The 20260-nt window shown below is 42.3% G+C and overlaps 1 protein-coding gene across 1 annotated transcript in view; it reads left to right on the top strand.

Annotated features, from left to right (window-relative positions):
* Nucleotides 1-20260, top strand: part of LOC108876012 (protocadherin-16-like) — a 77615-nt gene that overhangs the window by 3727 nt on the left and 53628 nt on the right. Inside the window, 1 exon segment of the mRNA XM_051065422.1 lies at nucleotides 2645-4465. Within this exon segment, the coding sequence (XP_050921379.1) occupies nucleotides 2666-4465 (1800 nt within the window). The 5' untranslated portion in view covers nucleotides 2645-2665.

Raw genomic sequence — 20260 nt, 5'->3', positions numbered from 1 at the left:
GCCTAACTTGATCTGGACAACACTAGAGAAAAAGGAATGCACCCCTGATGTTCCCAGCATTCACTGCTGCCATGGATTCTTATGCTGATTCCAGTCGTGCTAGCAAAATGCCCAGAATGATATCCACTGCATTCAAACAGAGGTTTCATTCTGCATGTAAATCCTAGAAACCTTAGATTTGGTTGGTTGACTTGATTTAGATGATTCAAAAGAAACTGGGTCAAAGCCATAGTTACCTCTAACAACAAGGTGTACATGATGTGTCGGTATTAGAAGAAGTATCCCAAGTGATACTTTTATAAAGTTAAAATGAATCATTTTAGTGTCCTTGCTGAAGGCACATGGGGTTAATACACCAGCAGCTGAATCATCTTAATAAAACTCTTCACCAGTGTTTAACTACCAGTGGGAGGGACTCACCATGATCTAGGACAATGATGCAAGGAAAACATCTGAATCCAAGCCACAATTGGATTGGCTTACTAAATACAACAGCTTTCAACCATCAGCAGCTATTCTGAACTGTTTTTTCCGGATTGCTTTCCCTGAAGCCCTCTGCACGAATAGGTTGTTGCCTTTTATATCCTGATTGCTAACTGACTTTAAACTTTCAGACATGAAAATGATGGATGCCTGGGTAGGTGACAGTGTTTGTTATATATTTGGTGAACTTCTTAGCTTTAAAGTGCTCTTTAACTTCATACTGAATCTTTTTAAACCATATGTCCCTCTCAACCTGGTATTGTGCAATTAGCCTACCCGAGTGTGTCTGCTATATCCATTAAGCTGTGCAGCTCTGCAGAGGTCCTCCACTGTAGCTCAACCAGAGAATGCATTATTTCAGTTGTGGCATTTGGACTAAGATTCTGGCCTTGAAAGTTATTCTTTGTGCTTTGGAGTGAGCTTTGTAAAAGTGCATCCCCAGTGTTGCAGTGAAGTAAATCAATACTGAGACTTTAAAATTCAAGTGCTGTCAAGATTTTCAGGCTGCCATGGATGTTCTTATGTTTTAGCTAAGAGCAGTACTCACAAAGCAATCCAACACATGGTATGTAAGGGTGAATTTGTGCTTGCCTTTGTGGCTCTATCATTAGCAATTATTATGATCTCTGTGGAAGTAATATGAATCGGGAATGAATGGATCAAATTGATCCTGAGAGTTCATTTTTATTCCTGTAAAATAATGAACTAGAATTGAAATAGTAACACAAAAATTATGTTAACAGCACAGATTTTCATGTTATAATTCAAAACAAGTAATGCTCTAAGGTTTCCCACTTCTCACACTAAGCTGAATTCAAACCAATTTATGACGTTAAAGTTAGTATCTTCGGTGTTGCGGGCTCCGAATCATGGCAGACTGAAATTAGCCCTGGAATCTTGTGTGCTTATGGCCAACTTCCAGCAGACCTCAATTACAATGCTGCAGAGCCAGAAAAAGGGAGAGAGGTAGACTGCATGGAGCCCTTCAACTCTGCTGTACAACTCTGTCACTCAAACACACTGTCACCACCGTGTCTGAGACAGATCGCCACACTGCATTCAGGGGCACATGGGAGGCATTTAGTGCACACGCACACTTGCTCACACTCGGATACGCAGATGTTTTGTGAATGTTTCCTTGCAGGTATCAGATAAACCACTGGGGGGAGCCTTGAAGAGCTTTCAGTAGAAACCACCTCCTCAAAATTCAGTGCAGTATAATGTGCCTCTGTATATATTTCCTCAAAATTAAAGCTAAATTTACTATGCAAACAAGTAACAGTAGTTATGAATTACATTAATTTAGACAGAACCACAGACAATTGGAAGCTGGCCTCGTTATTTAATGAAAAAGACACAATAATATTCTGTGTGCCAGACACTTGGTGGTTTTGGATTATTCTGCAGATGGTGACAGTCTTGTTGAACAAGTTCCACATTGCTCCACAATGTCTCTCAGTCTCAATTACAGATTCTCCTCTACAGTGGTGTGGGTCCACTGCCAGAGTGTGCCTATTCTTTATGCAAGAAATTCTAACACCCTTGCTACTTTTAAATATCAATATTTGGATATTTTTTCCTCTTGATTTAACAGTCTTATTTTTAATTCTCACAAGTATTAGAAGATAGACATGTTTTCTGGGGGATAGTTAAATATTTTAAATGGTTCATGGAGGAGTGTTTCAAAACTGCTCTCTCCATGAGAGCTAAATGTGGAAGCAGACATAAATATTAAATCCAGGACCTCACCTCTCAGACTTGCATTAGAGGTTATTGCTATGGTGAACACACAGGGTAGCCTGGCAAAAATGATTCCTGCACCTTCTCAATAGCAACAGCTAAAGACTCCCTGCCTGAGGTAGTATCCTGTGGCCTGTGGTTTTGCTGTTTCTTTAGCAAAGGAGAGCTTTCTGGTATGTAGGAGGAACAAGGTGTTGACTTATTAGGTGAACTAAGAAGTGTAGGAAAATGTTATATGCAGGGCCTATTGTATGTACTGTGGTTGGGAACAGAGCCCATAAAACATATGGGAAAATGTTTAGGGCATATACTTATTTTTCTTAAACTAACTTACTCAGTATTTTGACACAGAAATAATACACCTTTTCTTAGTTTCTGCTGTTTTGACATTGCTCAGCTTTTCCTTTTTGTGTGTCTCCAGGTTTAACAAGAGGGAGCCAAAATGAAGACAGCTGCCAAGGGTTTTGGGAAGTCTATAATGGACCCTTCGCACCGTGATGTGTGGTGGAGTAGAAGGATAGTGCTAATGGTGTATGTGGCCTTGGAGCTTGTAACAGTCCTTTCTCCCGTGGTCCTGGGGACCCTTGAGCTACAGCTAGACGAGGAACAACCAGCAGGCACAATTGTAGGTGACATTAGTGCCGGACTTCCTCCTGGCATCACAGCATCCCTATACTTCATCTCAGACCACGAGGGAACAGGTGTGGGCAGTGATTTGGACATAGATGAGAGCACAGGCATTATTAAAACTGCCAAAGTTCTTGACAGAGAACTGAGGGATAGATACAACTTCATCGCAGTCACCATGACAGGTGTGACCGTGGAGGTGACCATCAAGGTGAATGACATAAATGACCATGCCCCCACGTTCCCGAGAAAACGGGTAACGTTTAAAATCCCTGAGCAGACAGCCATCGGGACCAGGTTTTCTCTTGATCCGGCTGTGGATGCTGATAAAGGCCAGTTTACAACACAGGGTTATCTTATTAAGGATGGGAATGTTGGCCAGGCCTTCACCTTGGAGACCAGGAGGGGAAGCAATGAGGTTCTCTATCTGGACTTGGTGGTGAATGCCATTCTTGACAGAGAGAAAAGATCCACTTACACTTTATCTTTGGAGGCCTTTGATGGTGGTTCCCCTAAAAGGACTGATCAGATCACATTAGATATTACTGTGCAAGACATTAATGACAACGCTCCTGTTTTCAACCAGAGCCGCTACCATGCTATAATATCTGAGAACCTCCAACCAGGAAGCAACATTCTGCAGGTATTTGCCACAGACGCTGATGAAGGGGACAATGGGATGGTGCTGTATGAAATTAACAGAAGACAAAGTGACCCAGACCGCTACTTCGTCATCGACTCTCGAACCGGCATCATCACACTGAACAAGCCGCTGGACTTTGAGATGAGGAGAGTCCATGAGCTGGTGGTCCAGGCGCAAGACAATGCAACCCAACCAGAGGTGACCAATGCCTTTGTCACCATTCATGTCAGAGACTACAATGATAACCAGCCCACCATGACCATCATCTTTCTCAGCGAGGATGGGTCTCCCAGAATCTCAGAGGGTGCACAACCAGGCCAGTATGTAGCCAGGATCTCAGTCACTGACCCAGACTATGGAGAGTATGCCAACGTCAATGTGTCGCTAGAGGGAGGAGATGGAAAGTTTGCCCTGACCACTAAGGATAGTATTATCTATCTGATTTGTGTGGACCAGATTCTGGATCGGGAGGAGAGAGACACCTATGAGTTGAGAGTGATGGCAACAGACTCAGGCACGCCTCCTCTAAGGGCTGAGTCCTCCTTTGTTATCCAGGTGACTGACATCAATGACAATCCTCCTCTGTTTGACCAACCAGTATACAGACAAGTCATCCCTGAAGTGGTGTTTCCAGGAAGCTTTGTATTACAGGTGACAGCTAGAGACAAAGATCAGGGGCCCAATGGGGACATTAACTACAGCATCCTGCAAGGCCAAGGCGCTTACTCCAACTGGTTCAGTATAGACTCAGTCACAGGGATTATCACCACTCTCTCCCAGCTGGATTATGAAAAGAACCCCAATCCCAGTATAACTGTGGTAGCCAAAGATGGAGGGAAACCACCCCTATCCTCCACTGCTATAGTAAACATCGTACTTCAGGATATAAATGACAATGAGCCTGTTTTCGAGAGAAACTTCTACAATGTCTCCATCAAAGAGAACACAGCTCCAGGGACCTGCATTCTTGAGGTAGGACATTTTCTTGCAGATTTATTTCATTAACAGGTTGTGAATTGATTTTATAAACACACTCCTACACTTCAATACATGCAAGATTTTGAGCTAAAGTTGTGAAGAGTATAACAAATGGAAATTTATGAGATAAACAGAGAGGGAATTTGTCAAACTTTGCAGATGCCTTTCATTCCTCTATGAAGAGTTACTTTTAATGGTAAAGTTATTTAAATTGGGCTGCCTTAGTGAGGATTTACCTGTGGTTTTAGGCCAAGAGGATCTCCTCTTTGGCTGTCCTCCCTTTCACCTCTCAAAAGGTTTCCGGGGTAACAGAGGCAGTGTAAAGTCCTCTGTCAGCCAAGGCACAAAGGGGTTTTTCACATATTCGCAGGCAGAGACAAATTCAGGGCTTTATCCAAAGAAATAGATGTCACTTCACTCTCAAAAGGCACCTTAATTAGGCTAGTTGAGCGTGAGAAAAAATGGCTATAGACGACAAGATGAATTAAAGTTCAGACAAATTACAGCACCCCCAGTGACTGCAGTCCTTTTTCATTTAAACATATTGTTTTCTCAAGTCGTTTTTGGCCATCTTGTTAAAAAGACAGCACTTATAAAAAGACAGTTCATCAGTTGTTTAAGTCATTCAAGTAATTTTTCAAGTCAGCAAGCTTTTTAGAAGTTTTGAGGTCCTTAAAAATTCTATTTCACAAGTGTCTGCAATAGTATTGCATGGATCAAGGAGTTGGATACAGAGTGCAGTTGAAACAGAGGGCCCAGCAGACGGGATCTTGGCCTGGGGTTTGGCCTTGGAAGGGTTGGGGGGGGGGGGATGTGTGTGTGGTGTGTGTGTGAAGGGAGACGTAGGCCTTACCGCGACTCCTGGCTTGAATGCAGAAATAGAAGCTACGAGCGCTTCTTGTGGGAGGTCCCCTAATTATAAATCTCAGGGACCACAAGGACAAGGAGAAAGGGGAATGTAGTGAAATTGATTATGGAATTTGGAAAGAACCAAAGAATAATTAAAAAATGTATGTTTTGGAATACTATAAAGCTCTACGATCACTCTTTCCAATGTGGGTTGAAGTTCATATTCTATGAAAATATTTGAAAACCCATATTTTGTTTTTTTCAGTGATGGTCTGACTTTTGCCTTCCCTCTGCATTGCCTCCAAAAGCATTACTACCTGCTTTCAAACAAGTCTTAGAGTATGACATGCTTGATCAGCAGCTTCATAGGGTCCAAGTATGAAGTAGTTCTTCAAAGCCACTGCTCTCTGGCCTCTCTTGGGCCTGCCTGGATGCTGCAGACGTGTGTTTGGCGGGCCATGTGAGAACAGACTGCTCTTACTCAGGGTGCCAGCTCTACATCCAAACATCTCAGCAAGACATCTGATGGCTGACTTTTTTTTCTCTGTGGATGAAATTCCCAATGTCCCCTTTTTCCACATACAATGCTGTCCAAAAACCATTACAATATGGGTATTGTGATCATTAATTCAAATGTTTGAAGTGGCTTGATTTTTTTTTCTCCTCCACAGGTCACCAGCACAGCAGTTCATGATTATTCTAATGTAGTCTGGCTCCACAGTGCTGTGCCTGTGATATTTTGTCACTTTCCGCCATACATCATTTGGTTTATGGGTGACGTTATAATTACATGTGTGTGTGTGGGGGGGATAACTAAAAATAAGGATTTAAGCCTATTAACAGCCATCAGTCTTGTAATTCAATATGTAAGATCTACTGCAAAGAAAATAGGTCATTCTTGAGAGGGGAAATCAAATACGACATGAAAAACAACATTTTAAGAACCACACGCTGCATTGTGGAATGTGGTTCATGAGCCATTACTAATTCTATTCTCCATCATTAGTTTTCAAACTGTGTCCAATTTTACAAGTTTTCTGGATTGTGTAGAGGTCAAATATATCTCTTGCACTACTTTATATCTTCGTTTTACAGTGTGGGTTGCAAGCGTGCATTTACTCGGGGGGTACTGTTACACTCTATTCTGTTCGTGTATGTTTTATTACAAATGTGTGAAGTCTTCCTAGAATAATAGTACAGTGAACAAGATGAAAAAATATTACTTCAAGGTCATTTAATTTGGTCATTAAGTACAGGAGCTTTTGATTCCTGACATGGAGGGGGAAGAGTAATATAAGATGTCATTAGGGATAATGAGGCATATCAGCCAGCCTTAATATCTCAAAATTCAGTAAAGCAAAGCCTGGCTGTCTTGGCTTTGAGAGCTATTTGCCATTTATTCTCCTATGTGTTATTTCACTTATGAAGTAATGAAGCTTTCCAGTTGGTTATGTCAGAATCTCTCATTGGGGAATAATTTACACCTCATATCGTTGTGGTTTTTGGTAGGTTTGGAGTGTGTCTCTGCTAAGAATTGTCCCTCTGTCTGTTTCTCGGGGGGTCGTTCTGGCTCCAGTAGAAAGGCGAGAGGGGGTCTCCAGGCAACTGAGGGGGAAATGAGCCCTGACAAGCACTGGCATGAGTGGCGGAGGTGACATGAGCAGGGGGGCTTCCTTGTCTGTCCGTTGGTCTGTCCCTCTCCAAATTCTTATCTGATTTCACTTCATTTCTCATTAGCTGGGCGTGAGGATAGGCCAGACCTAATTTTTAAACCCGTACACCCCCCCCCCCAAATATTCATGACAGAATGGACCGCTTGTCATCGCTGCAGCCCCCTTAGCAACATGAGACGAACACTGATTGCTGTGAGTTAAGGAGCAAACTTATTTGCCATTTTTCTTTCTTGAAGCTGTAACTCAAACTTTTTTTTCCCACATTTATCTGTTCCTTTGCTGCCCAAAGTGCTTCCTGTCTCAGTGATGTCTTGGCGACGTTTTGACCAAACACATCGCTTCCCTTGAAAAAACACTGGTGATATTGTGTAGGATTGTTATGCTTTAGCTAGGATTTCTTGAGCACAACAATTCTATGAGCCTGCTACTTTAAGTTTACGTAACTACAGATGCATAGTTTTAAGTAACATACAGTACCACTCAAACATATTCATTATTCACTGAAATAGGCAGCCTAGTTGAAAAGGTGCCTTAGTGAAGTGGCACTCTGAATCACTTCTTCGTTCCTGCCAACATAAAAGCAAGCTGTCTGTGGGGAAAAAAGAATACTCATAATTGCCCTGGAGAGAAAGTATGAATGATTGAAAGAATGTGTTTTTTTTTTTTTTTTTTTAACACTAGCGCCTCACAGTTTCCACAGTCTTTTTGTACAATAGTGACCACCTACTGGTAACGGCCAGGCAGGTGCTAATAACACTGATTCTTTTATCTTGTGCCATGGTGTCCTCGAGCCTGTATGAACTGATGAAAAAATGTGGTTGCGGTTGTGGTGTTGGGTAAAAATTATCCAGAAATGTTTACAATGCTCTATGCAGTACATTCAGGATAAAGATCTGGTGTTTACTGTTAAATTGCAGCAGCTTCTTTTGTTCTAGCTTCCTCAGGGGATATTTGAAAGCCTGCATTGTTGAAATATGGCTTGCTTTTCATAATCTCCGCCTTCATTACTTTATGTTGGCAAGAATACCTAGTTTACATTCCCTGTAGAATATACTCATTCCTTCATATTAAAAAATGTTAAAAGTTACCCCCTCACAGTAAATTGATAATGTTGACAACGTGGTGTATGGGATTTGAAGCAGAAATTAGTTTGTTGTCTTCTGGTTTATTTAATCAAGCTCCATTTTAAAATTTTATCTTTTATATTTGTATCTCTCTGCTCCTCCACAAAAAGTTTAGTCTGTGAAAGTTTTAGCTGTTACTTTTAAATTTCAACCTTATTTCACCCTTTCAGCATCTCTCGGTGTAGTGCATAAAAATTTCTCATTTTGACTTTCACCCAAACTAAAGTTCTGCAGAACAGCCATTTAAATGCAGTGATTTGGGGACTGAAAGGAACACCTGACTGCTTTATAACTCAGTCTACATTACCACTTTCTCTCTCTGTAATGAAGTTTCTTTGCTAACTTCTTTAGCACAGTGTTTCCAGAGAATCCAAATGAGACTTCAGGTTTTTGCAAACAAGTGAGACTAACTATGGAGATGAGTGAAATTGCCAGTTTCAGACTGGTATTTTGGTACAAACACCATGTAATCAATTCTTACCAGACATTTTTCTGGGGATGGTTTGTGTCAAACGAAATGTTCACTTGTCTGTTTTAATACCAGACGGGTCTGTCTCCCCGTGAGATTGGTTTAGCTTGAGGCGAGCTGACTCTGCTTTTGGTCTCCTCTGTTTCTTTTTCCTCCTGCTAACTACCAAGCCTCGCTGTGGCTCTGTGGTATAACAGTATTTTCAGGGAATGGTAAAATTGCAGGAAACTGGATGTGCTACTTAATGTGTTTGCAAATGTAATACTTCCTTGAACACTTACTCCTGGGCCTAGCAGGGGCACTGAAGCGAACATAAACACTGATGTACATCTGGATAGAGTGTGGGTGTTCAGGTCAAAGTTGCTGTGCCTGAGACAGCTGAGCGCATTTTATTGTGCTCAGACATCCATCAGAAAATCCACCGCCTCTCTCTTTCCAACAGCACAGGAAGAGGAGAACGTTGTGGTGAAAATTTTTATGTTATATGGTTGAATACAGAAGCTGGGAGGAAATAGTGTCCATTAGTGGAAAACCAAAGCTGTGAGTATTTGAACATGGACTGAAAGTGTTACTGCTGTCATTTCAGCAGCAGTAGTTTGTTTATGTCAGATAGCTGATTTTTCTATTTACTGTCTATATATTACATGAGACAGTAAATACAATACATGTCCTTTAGCCATCACCTGTTTAAAGGTATGTATAAAATTGTTGCTGTTTTGCAAAACTTGCAATAACAATTCTTTGCTGTCTGTGATGTGAGTGCTGAGTGGTAAAGCAAATAGTGTCTACAGGACTTCACAGTGACTGTAAAAGGTCAGTGCGGGCTGTGATGCAGCCATGCGGAGTGTTGGCTGTGAAGCAAAAGTTGCGAGAGATAAAAGCCCGCTGGAGGGGTTTCCTGCCCACATCTGGCAAAGACGGAAGATGGGCTTATATAGCTCTCTCGTGGGACAAGAAATTTCATTAGTGCAGTCTGTCTGCCCGACTGTCTGCTGCAGGTGAGACAGACCTCACATCACTGCTTCCAAGTTTCTATGAAAGAGAGTGTGAGTGTAAGTGAAAGGAGTAAGACAGAGACAGAGAGAGAAAACAGTTTAGTCTCCTGAGGGACAGTCAGCCTCTGGCAGCTGTGACACAGCTCCGACTCAGCAGCTGCATCCAGCTGTTGATCCCTCCTCTAACATCTCTCCTCTGACTCTGTGGGGTGGGTTCTCCCTCACTCTTCCTGACTCTTTATCTGTTTGTCTCTCTTTACTCTTTCTCTTGACTCTTTCTCCAGACTTCTTATCTCTTCCTGGTTGCCATTCCCACACTGCTAGGTCCCCTATGTGATCCAATTACATCTCTTCGCTTCCCTGTTTCCCTCTGGAGTGGTGACATGTGGATCGGAGCAGGTGAGAGCAGCACATCTGCCTCCCTGGAGTGACGCATACACATTTCCTTGCGGGTCCCATTCAGACCAGGCCCAGGCTTATCCAATTTGATGGTTGCAAGAAAGACATGGGTTTAATTTACCAACAGAATGAAGTCAGACTGCAGGTGTGTGTGTGTGTGCCTCCATGGTCATGTTGTCACAGCGTTGTATTCAGGCGCAAAAGGAGCACTTTTGCTTGACCTTCATAAATAGAGACAAATATTCACTTTGCCTCCCTGCACCTTTGAGACGACTGAATGGGAAAGGGTGGGGGGATAGACCGAGAGGCTCGCTGTGACGAGGGCTGCCAGGCCTTCTGTTCTCGCAGCCCGTGGTCCCCCCTGCACATGTGCAAGGCAGTTGGTGCTGCTAAACAAGCTGGGCATCAGGAAGCATCATCTGCTCGATAATATTCATTCTGTTCCAAAGCAAATCTGTGCTAAATCATCCATCCAGTCCCCTGCTGTCCATCAGAAGCCACCAGACTGGAAAGCAGACGCTGAGTGACAGCTTGCCAGGTAACAAAAATCAGTAACTGGGAAAGGAGATCCCAATCAAATAGCAACAAATCGTTTTTTGGGGGTTTTTTTTTTGGTGTGATGATAAAGTGCGGAGTGTTGTTATGGTAGATACTGAGTTGCCACCATGTTGTATTTTACATTCATGAAAAAAGTGCCTCTTCCTAGAAAAGCCTGTGCTATATATACACAGCCCTAGAATATCTTAACCACTGAGCAAATCATCTCCATATCCAGAACTTCACTGTTACAAGGAATGCATCGCTTTTGCCTGCCAGCAACCTCAGCCCCCCTTTTGCTCCAGCCTTGCTGCTGCACTGACTTCCAGTTGAAATAACGACTGAGAAGAATGTTACTGAGCCCAGCAAGCGCATGGAAAGAGTGGTGCTCTCAGTTACTGGGCATGTGGTCAGATCATCCTGTTTCTGCTCTCAATTAGACCGATGTTGGTTTCACAACCAGGTCTGATCAGGGCTGTGAAGAAAGTGGCTGAGCGCAGGGATAAAGCAATACCTCAGATCCTCATGTGAAAAATAGGTGATAGGAGGTAGCGTTTCAGGAAAGAGGTGGTAAAATAGAAGTGCAAAATACAAACAAGGCCAGAGGTACAGATTCCAAGGCTATCTCTCTGTGTGGTCAGGGAAATGTGGGACCTACACTGGGGCTGTTAGAGCAGGATGTTTTGCAGATGCTTGTTAACAGTAATGATGCTATGAAAGCTCCCAGCTCCTGTGTGGACCAAATTAGTGCTTAGGGCTGGGTATTGAACTTCAGTACATTTTAGTACTGACTAAAATATGACCAGGCAACTTGTATGAAAAGTGCTTCCAGAGATCTGTATTCCTCCTTATACTTATTCTTTGATCAGGTTTTTAGATTTAAATAATTATTTTTGCAATTTTAGCATGCATTTTATTTAGTACTTGTGCATCTGCTTGTTTTAAGACAATATTTTTTTCTTCACTTTACATTTTTTTCTTACTCTACATTTAAAAAGGGGTTTCTAGAAAAAACATAGTTGTATTCCTTGAAGATAATGTAAAAAGTATTTTGTTACCAGTATTGATCATCAGAAATTGTACTTATTCAAACGTATCTGGCCCCAATTTTGCTGAAAGAATAAGTCAGATAGGTTGATTAATGAATTAGCTGATCAACAGAAAATTTATCAGTCGCAATTTTAATAATTGATTAGTGGTAGTCATTTATTAAGCAAAAATGCCAAACATTCTCTGGGTACTCATGCTTCTTATTCTAGTGGAAAAGTAGCTTTTCAAGACGGTGAAAAAGATAGCAAGAAAAAGAGAACAACAAACCATATGGAGAGGGAGGTTTGTGGGGAGAGACGCTCCACTTTTACATTGCGGTTAGTCAACGTTGTCTGTCTTGGCTTCAGACAGGGAGGCACCCAGCCTTGCTAACCAACCAGACTCCCAGTCTGTGTGTACTGATGCTCCACGGTGGTCCACCCTCACACTGGTTGGTTTCATATCTTGAAGCCTTCGCCACATCTACCAGAAACGTCCCTTGTGTCATAAAGGAGAACATCTGTTATGCCTTATCTATTCTAAGGTAATGCATCCACCCCTGTAGATTAGTCATAATAAGGAGACAACTGCTTAGCTTAACACTGACGTCCTCCGAGTGCAAGGAGGTGGTGCAAAGATTTAGCAGGGGAGCTAATTACCACAGGGTTATGTGCCTCATCAATAAGGCTAATTTGGTCTGGTGCTGCAGAGTTTATGTTGAGAGTGGTGTGCTGCTTCTTTTTAACCAGTGTGTTGAAAGGCCAAATCTTTGTTTAGATTGTTGCGTATAGCCTGGTGCTGTTAGGAGCCTGGAGGCAGCGTTGGGAGCAGTGGGACTCTCTGCTGTAATTAGGCAGAGCTGGTATGCAGGAGTACAGGACTCAAGATGTGTGATGTGGTATCAGAGAAGGGGAACAAAAAGCCAGGGACTGGGGTGTTTGTATGTATGTGTGTGTATGTGTGCGTGTCTTGGTGTAGACAGGGTTTTAGGGTGGAAGAAATTCTCTAATCAGTGCCCTGGGTTCCTCCCAGATTGCTTCACAAATACATCTTGTGGGACCCACAGTATCAACACAGGATTCTCAGGAGCGGGGAATTTTATTGAGCAGATATGATTTTGGCTGCCTATGGACAAACTAAAATGATGCACATCAGCGCTCTGCACCACCTCTCCATCAGAGCGTAGGTTTAAGGCTGGACACGCAGCCAATCTGATTCAGTTGGGGCAGAAAAATATCAAATTGCAGCAACTTGGATTGTGAACTGAAAAATACTGACCTTACATTTTTGTGTTTTTACTTTGAGTGGCCTATGCTCACTGTACAGAGGTTCTCTCTCAGGTTTTCAGGCGAGGCTGATCACCCTCCGAGGATGTATGAAAAAATACTTCATGGTTAAGTGCCCAGAAAAAGCACGTATTGTCTGCAGTGTCCTTAGCAAAGTCATCTCACCACTCAAATCGATGCAGACAAGGAGTCGGTCAGTGCAGTAGTCGGGATAATGGAGAAACAAGTTGTTGATGCTTTCAACAAGCCAATGCATCATTGCCAGGGCTGAAAGCATCCAGACATCTGGTTTCAGAAAACGTCTCCAGTCAAACCTGGCTGTGTCTTTATAGAGGATCCCTGGAAATGATGCATCATATATTTCATCAGATCCCTGATGCAGCTACAAAAGCCTCAAATCCCAGTTGCATCTCTGTCATATGCTACAGAATACTGTATCATCTCCCCTTTGAACATCCGTTACACTGGATCCATCTGACCCTCTTTAAAACCAAGTCACCTTTTTAATCACCTGTTCTCTTAGTGCTGCTCCAGTAACAGAACGCTTTCAGATGTTTACTTCTTGCGTCATAGTTGTAGAATGGCTTGAGTACAACCTTACTTTCATGTGGTGGGTGGCGATACTCACATGTAATCTCACTAAACAGAATTCTGCGGGTGTGCAGATGTGAATGATCTTGGTTTTTGCAGACCTGTGCAGATCTTTGGTTTAGTGCCCGGAGAGAACTAAAGAGTCACCTGCTGCCAATTTTTACTATCAACAACTTATTGCTTACAGGCCCTGATTAGCCCGGACAGCGGATATGGTGATTAATGTAGCAATTTACCTTTTGTATGTGAAGTCACGGCATGCTGGAATAACACTAGCCCATTCAAAGATCTGCCTTGGACTGGACAGTTTGTCTGCTTAACTCCTTAGTAATTCAGGAGAAATTGAAACATAGCTGCATAATCATTGTGTTTCCTGTTTTGCTCGAGGGTACTTAGTTGTTGAGGGGGGAGAGTGAAACACTCAAGTAATATTTTCACTGACATTTTCCCAGTCCATCAGGAATGCCAACTGTCACACTTTCAATCACAAGCCTGCTCGTCTAATGCCCTGACGATCATGGTCGCCTGACAGTTCGTCCTGTGATTTGAATACAGGACAGGACGCAGGCAGTTTCATCATCAGTGGTGTAACAAAAGCTTTGATTAAAAATAAATGCCGTTTTGAGCTCAGGGGAAGCCATCAAGTGATGTTTAAAGTTGATTTTGACAACATCTGCGAAGTCTCCTGGGCTATATCCAATAGATGTGTGGTCTCTGATGCAAACAGAATGTTTGATAAGACAGTTAAGATGTGGAGTCTCTTACTTATTGTGCTTGTGATTTAATATTAAAGCTGCTACTATACGTGTAGGATTTTCAAAGTTGTACATTATGATTCCAGTGCACTCCTAAAATGTAACCCTGAGCAATGTAGTGTTCACTGTAGTTCTCTCTGATGGATCAGAAATGTCTCTCATTGGTGTGCTTGAAAGAAATTAAAATATGACTAGATACAAGCACAATGCCTTGACAGTCACCTTTTTAGAGGACAATCATGTACTGAGTATGCCATGGCAGTGCAAGGAAGGATGAGAAAATAATCAGGCTTCTTTTCTGGCTTTAAATCTCAGCCTGTTTCAGTCAGTGCTCTTCCCCTGTCACCATTCCTGTCATCGCTGCTACTGCACTATTTTTTATTTATGGGCCTTCCTTTGCATGTTTTTTTACCTCAAGCATACTAATTCTACAGTCTAATAGGCTTAGTGGTATCTCTGCAGTTTTTATTCGCTTATTACCATGGAGTCATCTTTGAAATACTGTCTTCCTCAGGATGATATGAACTGCACGGGAGTCTTACTTCCAGCTAATGTAACCCTTTCTACCTTAACAAGAGCAACGTTTTGTCCTTTAAGAAACCAAATTTCAGATAGTAGACTCAGTTGTTTAGTTTTCTGCAGCCTCAATTTACTCTAACTGCCCGTATATTTCTGAAAGGAGGGCTCTCTTTGGGAGACTGTTCCAAGCCCCTCTCCCTCCTGCAGTTCTGTAAATGACTTGTAAACAGGCTGTTTAAGTGTGAAGTCACCCTATGCCCTGTTGCTTCCGCTCTTTATTCATCACACTAACTCACATACACATAGAAGTATGGTGAATGTTTTTGCCAAAGAGCTGGGGGAAGGGAACCATTGCTGTTGTGGGACTGGGCCAAGACGTGCTCTGCGGAAAGTTTTCTCTGCACAAAAGAAAAATAGACAGAGACACTTTTTAGCCTGTCCTGCAAGCTATTCATTACGCATAAATTTTGAGACTCTAAAATTGGGCAAAAGACTAAAGGGAAGAAGAAAAGCGAAGATGCTGAATGGAAACCTGGAATGAAAAAAAAAAAACAGGACAGTAAGAGCAATGACCTGCGCTCTTTTGAAGAGACTAACTGAAGAAAGTGGAAAATTATTGAAACAAATGGGGAACGTGGAAGGAGGAAGAGTGAGAAAGAAAGCAGATGCTGAGAGGGATAAGGAGGCGATTTACCTCATGCAGTGTGCGTGCAAAAGTGGCGTGTAGATGAAGCTCAAGTGGTGGTTTGTTACCATGGCGATATTGGGGAAACGAGGGAGAGAAAAGAGTAGCGTAAACAAGAAACCCCATCGATTTCACAGGCAAATCATCATCTCAAAGTGCCTGTTTTTCCCCTTATAATCGTGGTGGAGTATTTACATGCTAGGAACGGTCCCTAATTGAATTGTGAAGAGGTGAATTCGTGAAACCTTGACAGCTCAGTCACTGAATAGCTTATACACACTTCACAGTCTTTTTGTTTTTTGTCAAGGTGCCAGGATCGCAGAGAGTAAGCTGTCCTTTTTCCAGTTGTTTCTTTTTGGACTGCCTCACAGTCTCAACTATCACACGACATTATCAACACATCCTAGAGGTCTGGAGAACATGTAGCAGGGTCTGAGGATGTTTGTTTGGAGATGGAAACATCATGATCCCTTGGCTAGAGAAGGTACATTTATCCTGGTGTATAAACACAGAGTATAAACTGAACTATCAGATGAATCTATATTGTATATCAACTGAGGTTTTCATTTAGAGGGGGGAGTCTGGGGGTAGCCGAGGACTGACTATGTTTATTCAACATGTTGAACACACACACACACACACACACACACACACACACACACACAACCACCAGCATCACCGCCCCCCCCCCAACTCCACCCACCCACTCTTGCATGTTGTCAGTGGCTGGGCCTCTGCATCTGTCATGAACAGGACAGACATGGGGGAGAGTTCACAAGGCCTCCTCTCTCTCCCAAACTCCAGCTCTGCTTAGACATCTTTGTCCCTGCTTTTTGTCTCGCTGCCTGGACTTCCATTCACCCTGTCACCCCCAGCTCTCCTGGGTTCTGATAGCAGATCGGGGGGCATCCTAATGAAGTGCCAGCACGATTAGATTCAATTTGCCCGTCTTTTTCCACTTGGGAGAGAGGAGCTATCAGTCTAAAAAACACTTCCCTCCAGAAACAGACTTATCCCACACCTACGTCCCGCTGTTGCCTGGAGCTGCCAGACTGTTGCTGAACATTTGGCCTTTATCTTCCACAATTTAGCCATGTGAAGAAACAAACACAAAGTCTGTTATCTCAGACCAGACAAAGCCTATGTGGGCATTGTGGACAACAATGTAAACCCTCAAGGAGAGCTTTCGTTTGCCCTGATGGGAGTCTCGCGGAAGAGAGAGTCTGAAATCTACATTTTGCTGAAATAGTTAAAGTTATAATGCTCTTGTTTTGTTAGTCTAATTCACGACGTGGTTGCATAACAGAGGAGCGTGCCTGTCTAGTGGAGACACCAATTTTACCCTATTTGTCAAAACTGAATTTTGGTGTTGGGTCTGGTTACTGACAGGAAATCATAAAAAGTAACAATTCATATTGTTTGGGTATTTGGTGAAGCAATGTGCAAAGTTTCTACACAGCTGTAAGATTCATTCCCTTCCTTAATATGTGAAAGATGTATTTAAAAATGAATGTAAACTATCTCCCCCCTTCGTTAGTCAGTTTGACTGAAAAAGCTAAATAATATGTGTGTATGTATTGCATGTAAAAATGAGAGAACAAATGTGTTTTGTAAGGGGATGACAGAGATAAACTATGTAGCAGTTTGCGTGTCAGTATGTTCTTTTCCCAGTCTGGGAAGGTGAGACAAAGCTGCAGGATTTGGCTAGTGTTTGTGCAGTAGGAGAAGGGTGCATCACGATGAGGCCAAAGCACACAAGCTGAAAAGATTTTTGGCTTGGACATACAAGAGACAATGCTACAATCACGGCAGATCCATATCCAGGGACCAGTGGGATCTGAAAGCAATCCATGACTTAATTGACCTAATTCTTCTATGTGTGTTGTACTTGTGATTGAGTTGAAGTCATAAAATTGGCCTGCTAATGATATTATATGACAGAACAAGTACTTAAAGATGGGAGCTTGATGAGGGAAATTAGGTTATGTTGACACAAGGCACCGTACGCACTTCAAGAAGTATTGTAGAGAGAAGGCAACTAAACAGTCATGATTCAGTGTGACATCTGTAGATGTTGCCATGTCTCCCAGTGGCCAGGAGGGACAGATAGGCTGACTGAGTGAGTGAGTGAATGAGTGAATGAATAGAAATAAGTCTCCCTCCCAAACTGATCTCTACGCAGTAGCTCTTCACATCACTTTGTGCGAAGAAAGCTGTGGGAGGCAATTTGCATGATGAAGGGGGGGAATAAAGTAACAGGTAAACTGTGGGACAGGAGTAACCATGGCAACTGATAGACACAAGGCTCATTCAAATGTTGAGTTATGTGCTGTTTCCCTATAAATGCACAGTGCCCGCAAAATAGATGGTACCCTTTTCTTCAATGGGTGTGTGCTTACAAATAAAACAAGTCTATAACTAGAGACAAAGTGATGGTTTCTTTGATTCTGTCTTTGCTGCACATCCTGTGATTTTTAACACTGCCACGAAAAGGCAGTGTAAGGATGCAAGGTGGAACTTACACTTATGTCTTGCTTCACTATCAAGCAGTAACAAGGGACCAGCCTGCACCTGTGCAGAGGGTTTTACTGACACCTCCAGTCCACACTAAGTGGTTTGGAACAGCCAGAGTGCATGGTGGCCAGGATGTAGGGATGAGATTTAGCCTTTATAAATGAATGGATTACTGTAAGTGACATTACATACTGGATCCATGAATAATGGCTTGCCATCCAATAATGCCTCATAGCTAAATTTCACCCGGTGTAACAACTGTATCAGCTCTAGTGTCTGTTTTTTTTAAGTTCTGGGAGACTTGGACTGATGGGGGTGGTGGGGGGGAATCCTGCAGGATTATGCACTGTCTGCATCCTGGTTTGGCTCAGACTCTGCCTGAAGGGAAATGAGAAATGATCTCTTTTAGGTCACAGGCCGTGATTATAGGAGTGAGTATATGAGGGAAGAAGTACTTACAAAGACTGTCCCAGCGGATATTTTGTGTAGCTGTGGCAACTGTTACAGTTGGCTTTGCCGCTTCCAGGCCATTGTAGACCATTTTAACCTCTTAGGTAGTTTGTTATTTTCTAGAGAGCTTCCTCTCATCTGTGGAAGCAGTTCTAGCATTTAGAGCACTAGTGCTTTGTTGAAATCAGCACTTTTGAAAAACTCAGCTGATTTATTACAAACAGTGTTGAAGTGGATCAGTCTTCAGCGTTTTGCTGAATAGCGATTTAACTTTTAGTTCCACGACTACAAATCATGTATAGTTTGAATTTGTGCTGGCAGTTTTCAAATGCATGCTATACAGTGTCAGAATTTGGAAGTATTTTTCCTACTATTTCATGTCTTTGTTTCCCATTCATTTATGTATGGCATTAAAATCAATCATGCAGACACTTAAAACCCACTTGAGTTGTGTAATCCACCACAGCAAACATCAAGTCTGAATTCATTTTGTCAAAGTTACACTGTTGTTACATGGTAACAAACTGAGCGCAGATTGATGTGAAAAGTTTACGCTGTGGTACTGCAAAATGACAAAAATTTGTGCAGACTTGATGGATGACGACATTCAAGCATTGAGTGTAGTAATGGAAAAACAACGGCGGCCTGGAACAAGAGAAAAATCACGTTGAATCTTCTAAGTGACTGCAGCATTGTTTGCAAAAGTGTGTGGTCACATTTTGGAAATACTGCTGTGATATACATGTGACTTGTAGAAGACAGTGATCCTTGAAGTCATAGAGAGGTTGCACTGAAGCAAGATTTCATTTTTGTTAGCAAGTCCATTTATCCTTGAGGACATAGCCTTCCCTCTCTCCTGGAGATTTGTTGCTTATGAGTCATAACGTTTTGTGATTTTGTAAGAAGAGAGTTTTTCTTTCATGAGCTCTCTTAACTGGCAGACAGCTGCGGGTAGTTTTGATACGACCTCTGCTTTACTGGTGCAGCTCTTAATGCTTTGCCTTCTGTGAAGTTCATTACTGGTTTACAGTATGCAGTAAGCCTCATTAAAGCGATCCCAGTGGTACTCACTCTTCTGCTCAAAGGGGTGAGTGCAGGATTTGGTGTGGTCTCCCCGAGGCTTGGGTGGTATGGTGAAAGGGATTAAAGGTGTGACGTCAGAGAGCTCTGACTGGAAAGAGTGGCATGATACGCTCACATAACTGTGTTCACGCTGGACAGTAGGTTAGTTTCCAATCCGTGCTCAATCCTGGGAATCTTCAGATGTGGGCACTGAAGGAAGCCAGTGGAAATGAACACCGTGGCAGTGGTGTGCCCTGTGGATGACAGAGAGGAAATTGCTTGCTCATACAGCACCGAACTAATTCAGGGTTTTCGAATCCTTTCCAGGCTCACTAAAGAAGACTTTATTATATAACTCTCTACCTTTTGTCTTCTATTTCTTCGCTCGTTGGATATACAAAAACAAAGAACAGAAGGGAAACAGAGTTTTTCTAAAGCTCAGTGTCAGGCTAGATTGATGGATCAACCATTTCCCCATATTCATGCTATTCTGCAAAGTAAATTATTCAAATGAATTCAATGCAGGCAGAACAGCTCACAGAATACTTTGTGTTAAGCTCCTTTTTTGAGATACAGAGCTCATTTAGCTATGGCTGTTAACAGAGTGATGGGTGATGCTGAGAGAAAAGCAGATTGGTTCTAAATAAATCAAATAATTCCTTTATCTCTTGCCAAGGGCCCTCTGACTTTGCTGTTGCCTTTTATTAAAAAAGCTTTGCCTCAAGTGCAAAAGAAATATTAATAGTTCCAGACCTTTAGTAGTGTTTGGGGTAATTGTGGTCATGCCCCCATTTTCACCCTCATACTAATAACAAAATTTACTGTAGTTACTGTTTGTTTCAATCTAGAGTT

Source organism: Lates calcarifer, linkage group LG21 (assembly GCF_001640805.2).
Source record: "Lates calcarifer isolate ASB-BC8 linkage group LG21, TLL_Latcal_v3, whole genome shotgun sequence".
Taxonomy (NCBI): Eukaryota; Metazoa; Chordata; class Actinopteri; family Centropomidae; genus Lates; species Lates calcarifer.
Note: the sequence above shows the minus strand (reverse complement) of the source record. Positions and strands in the feature narration are given on the sequence as shown.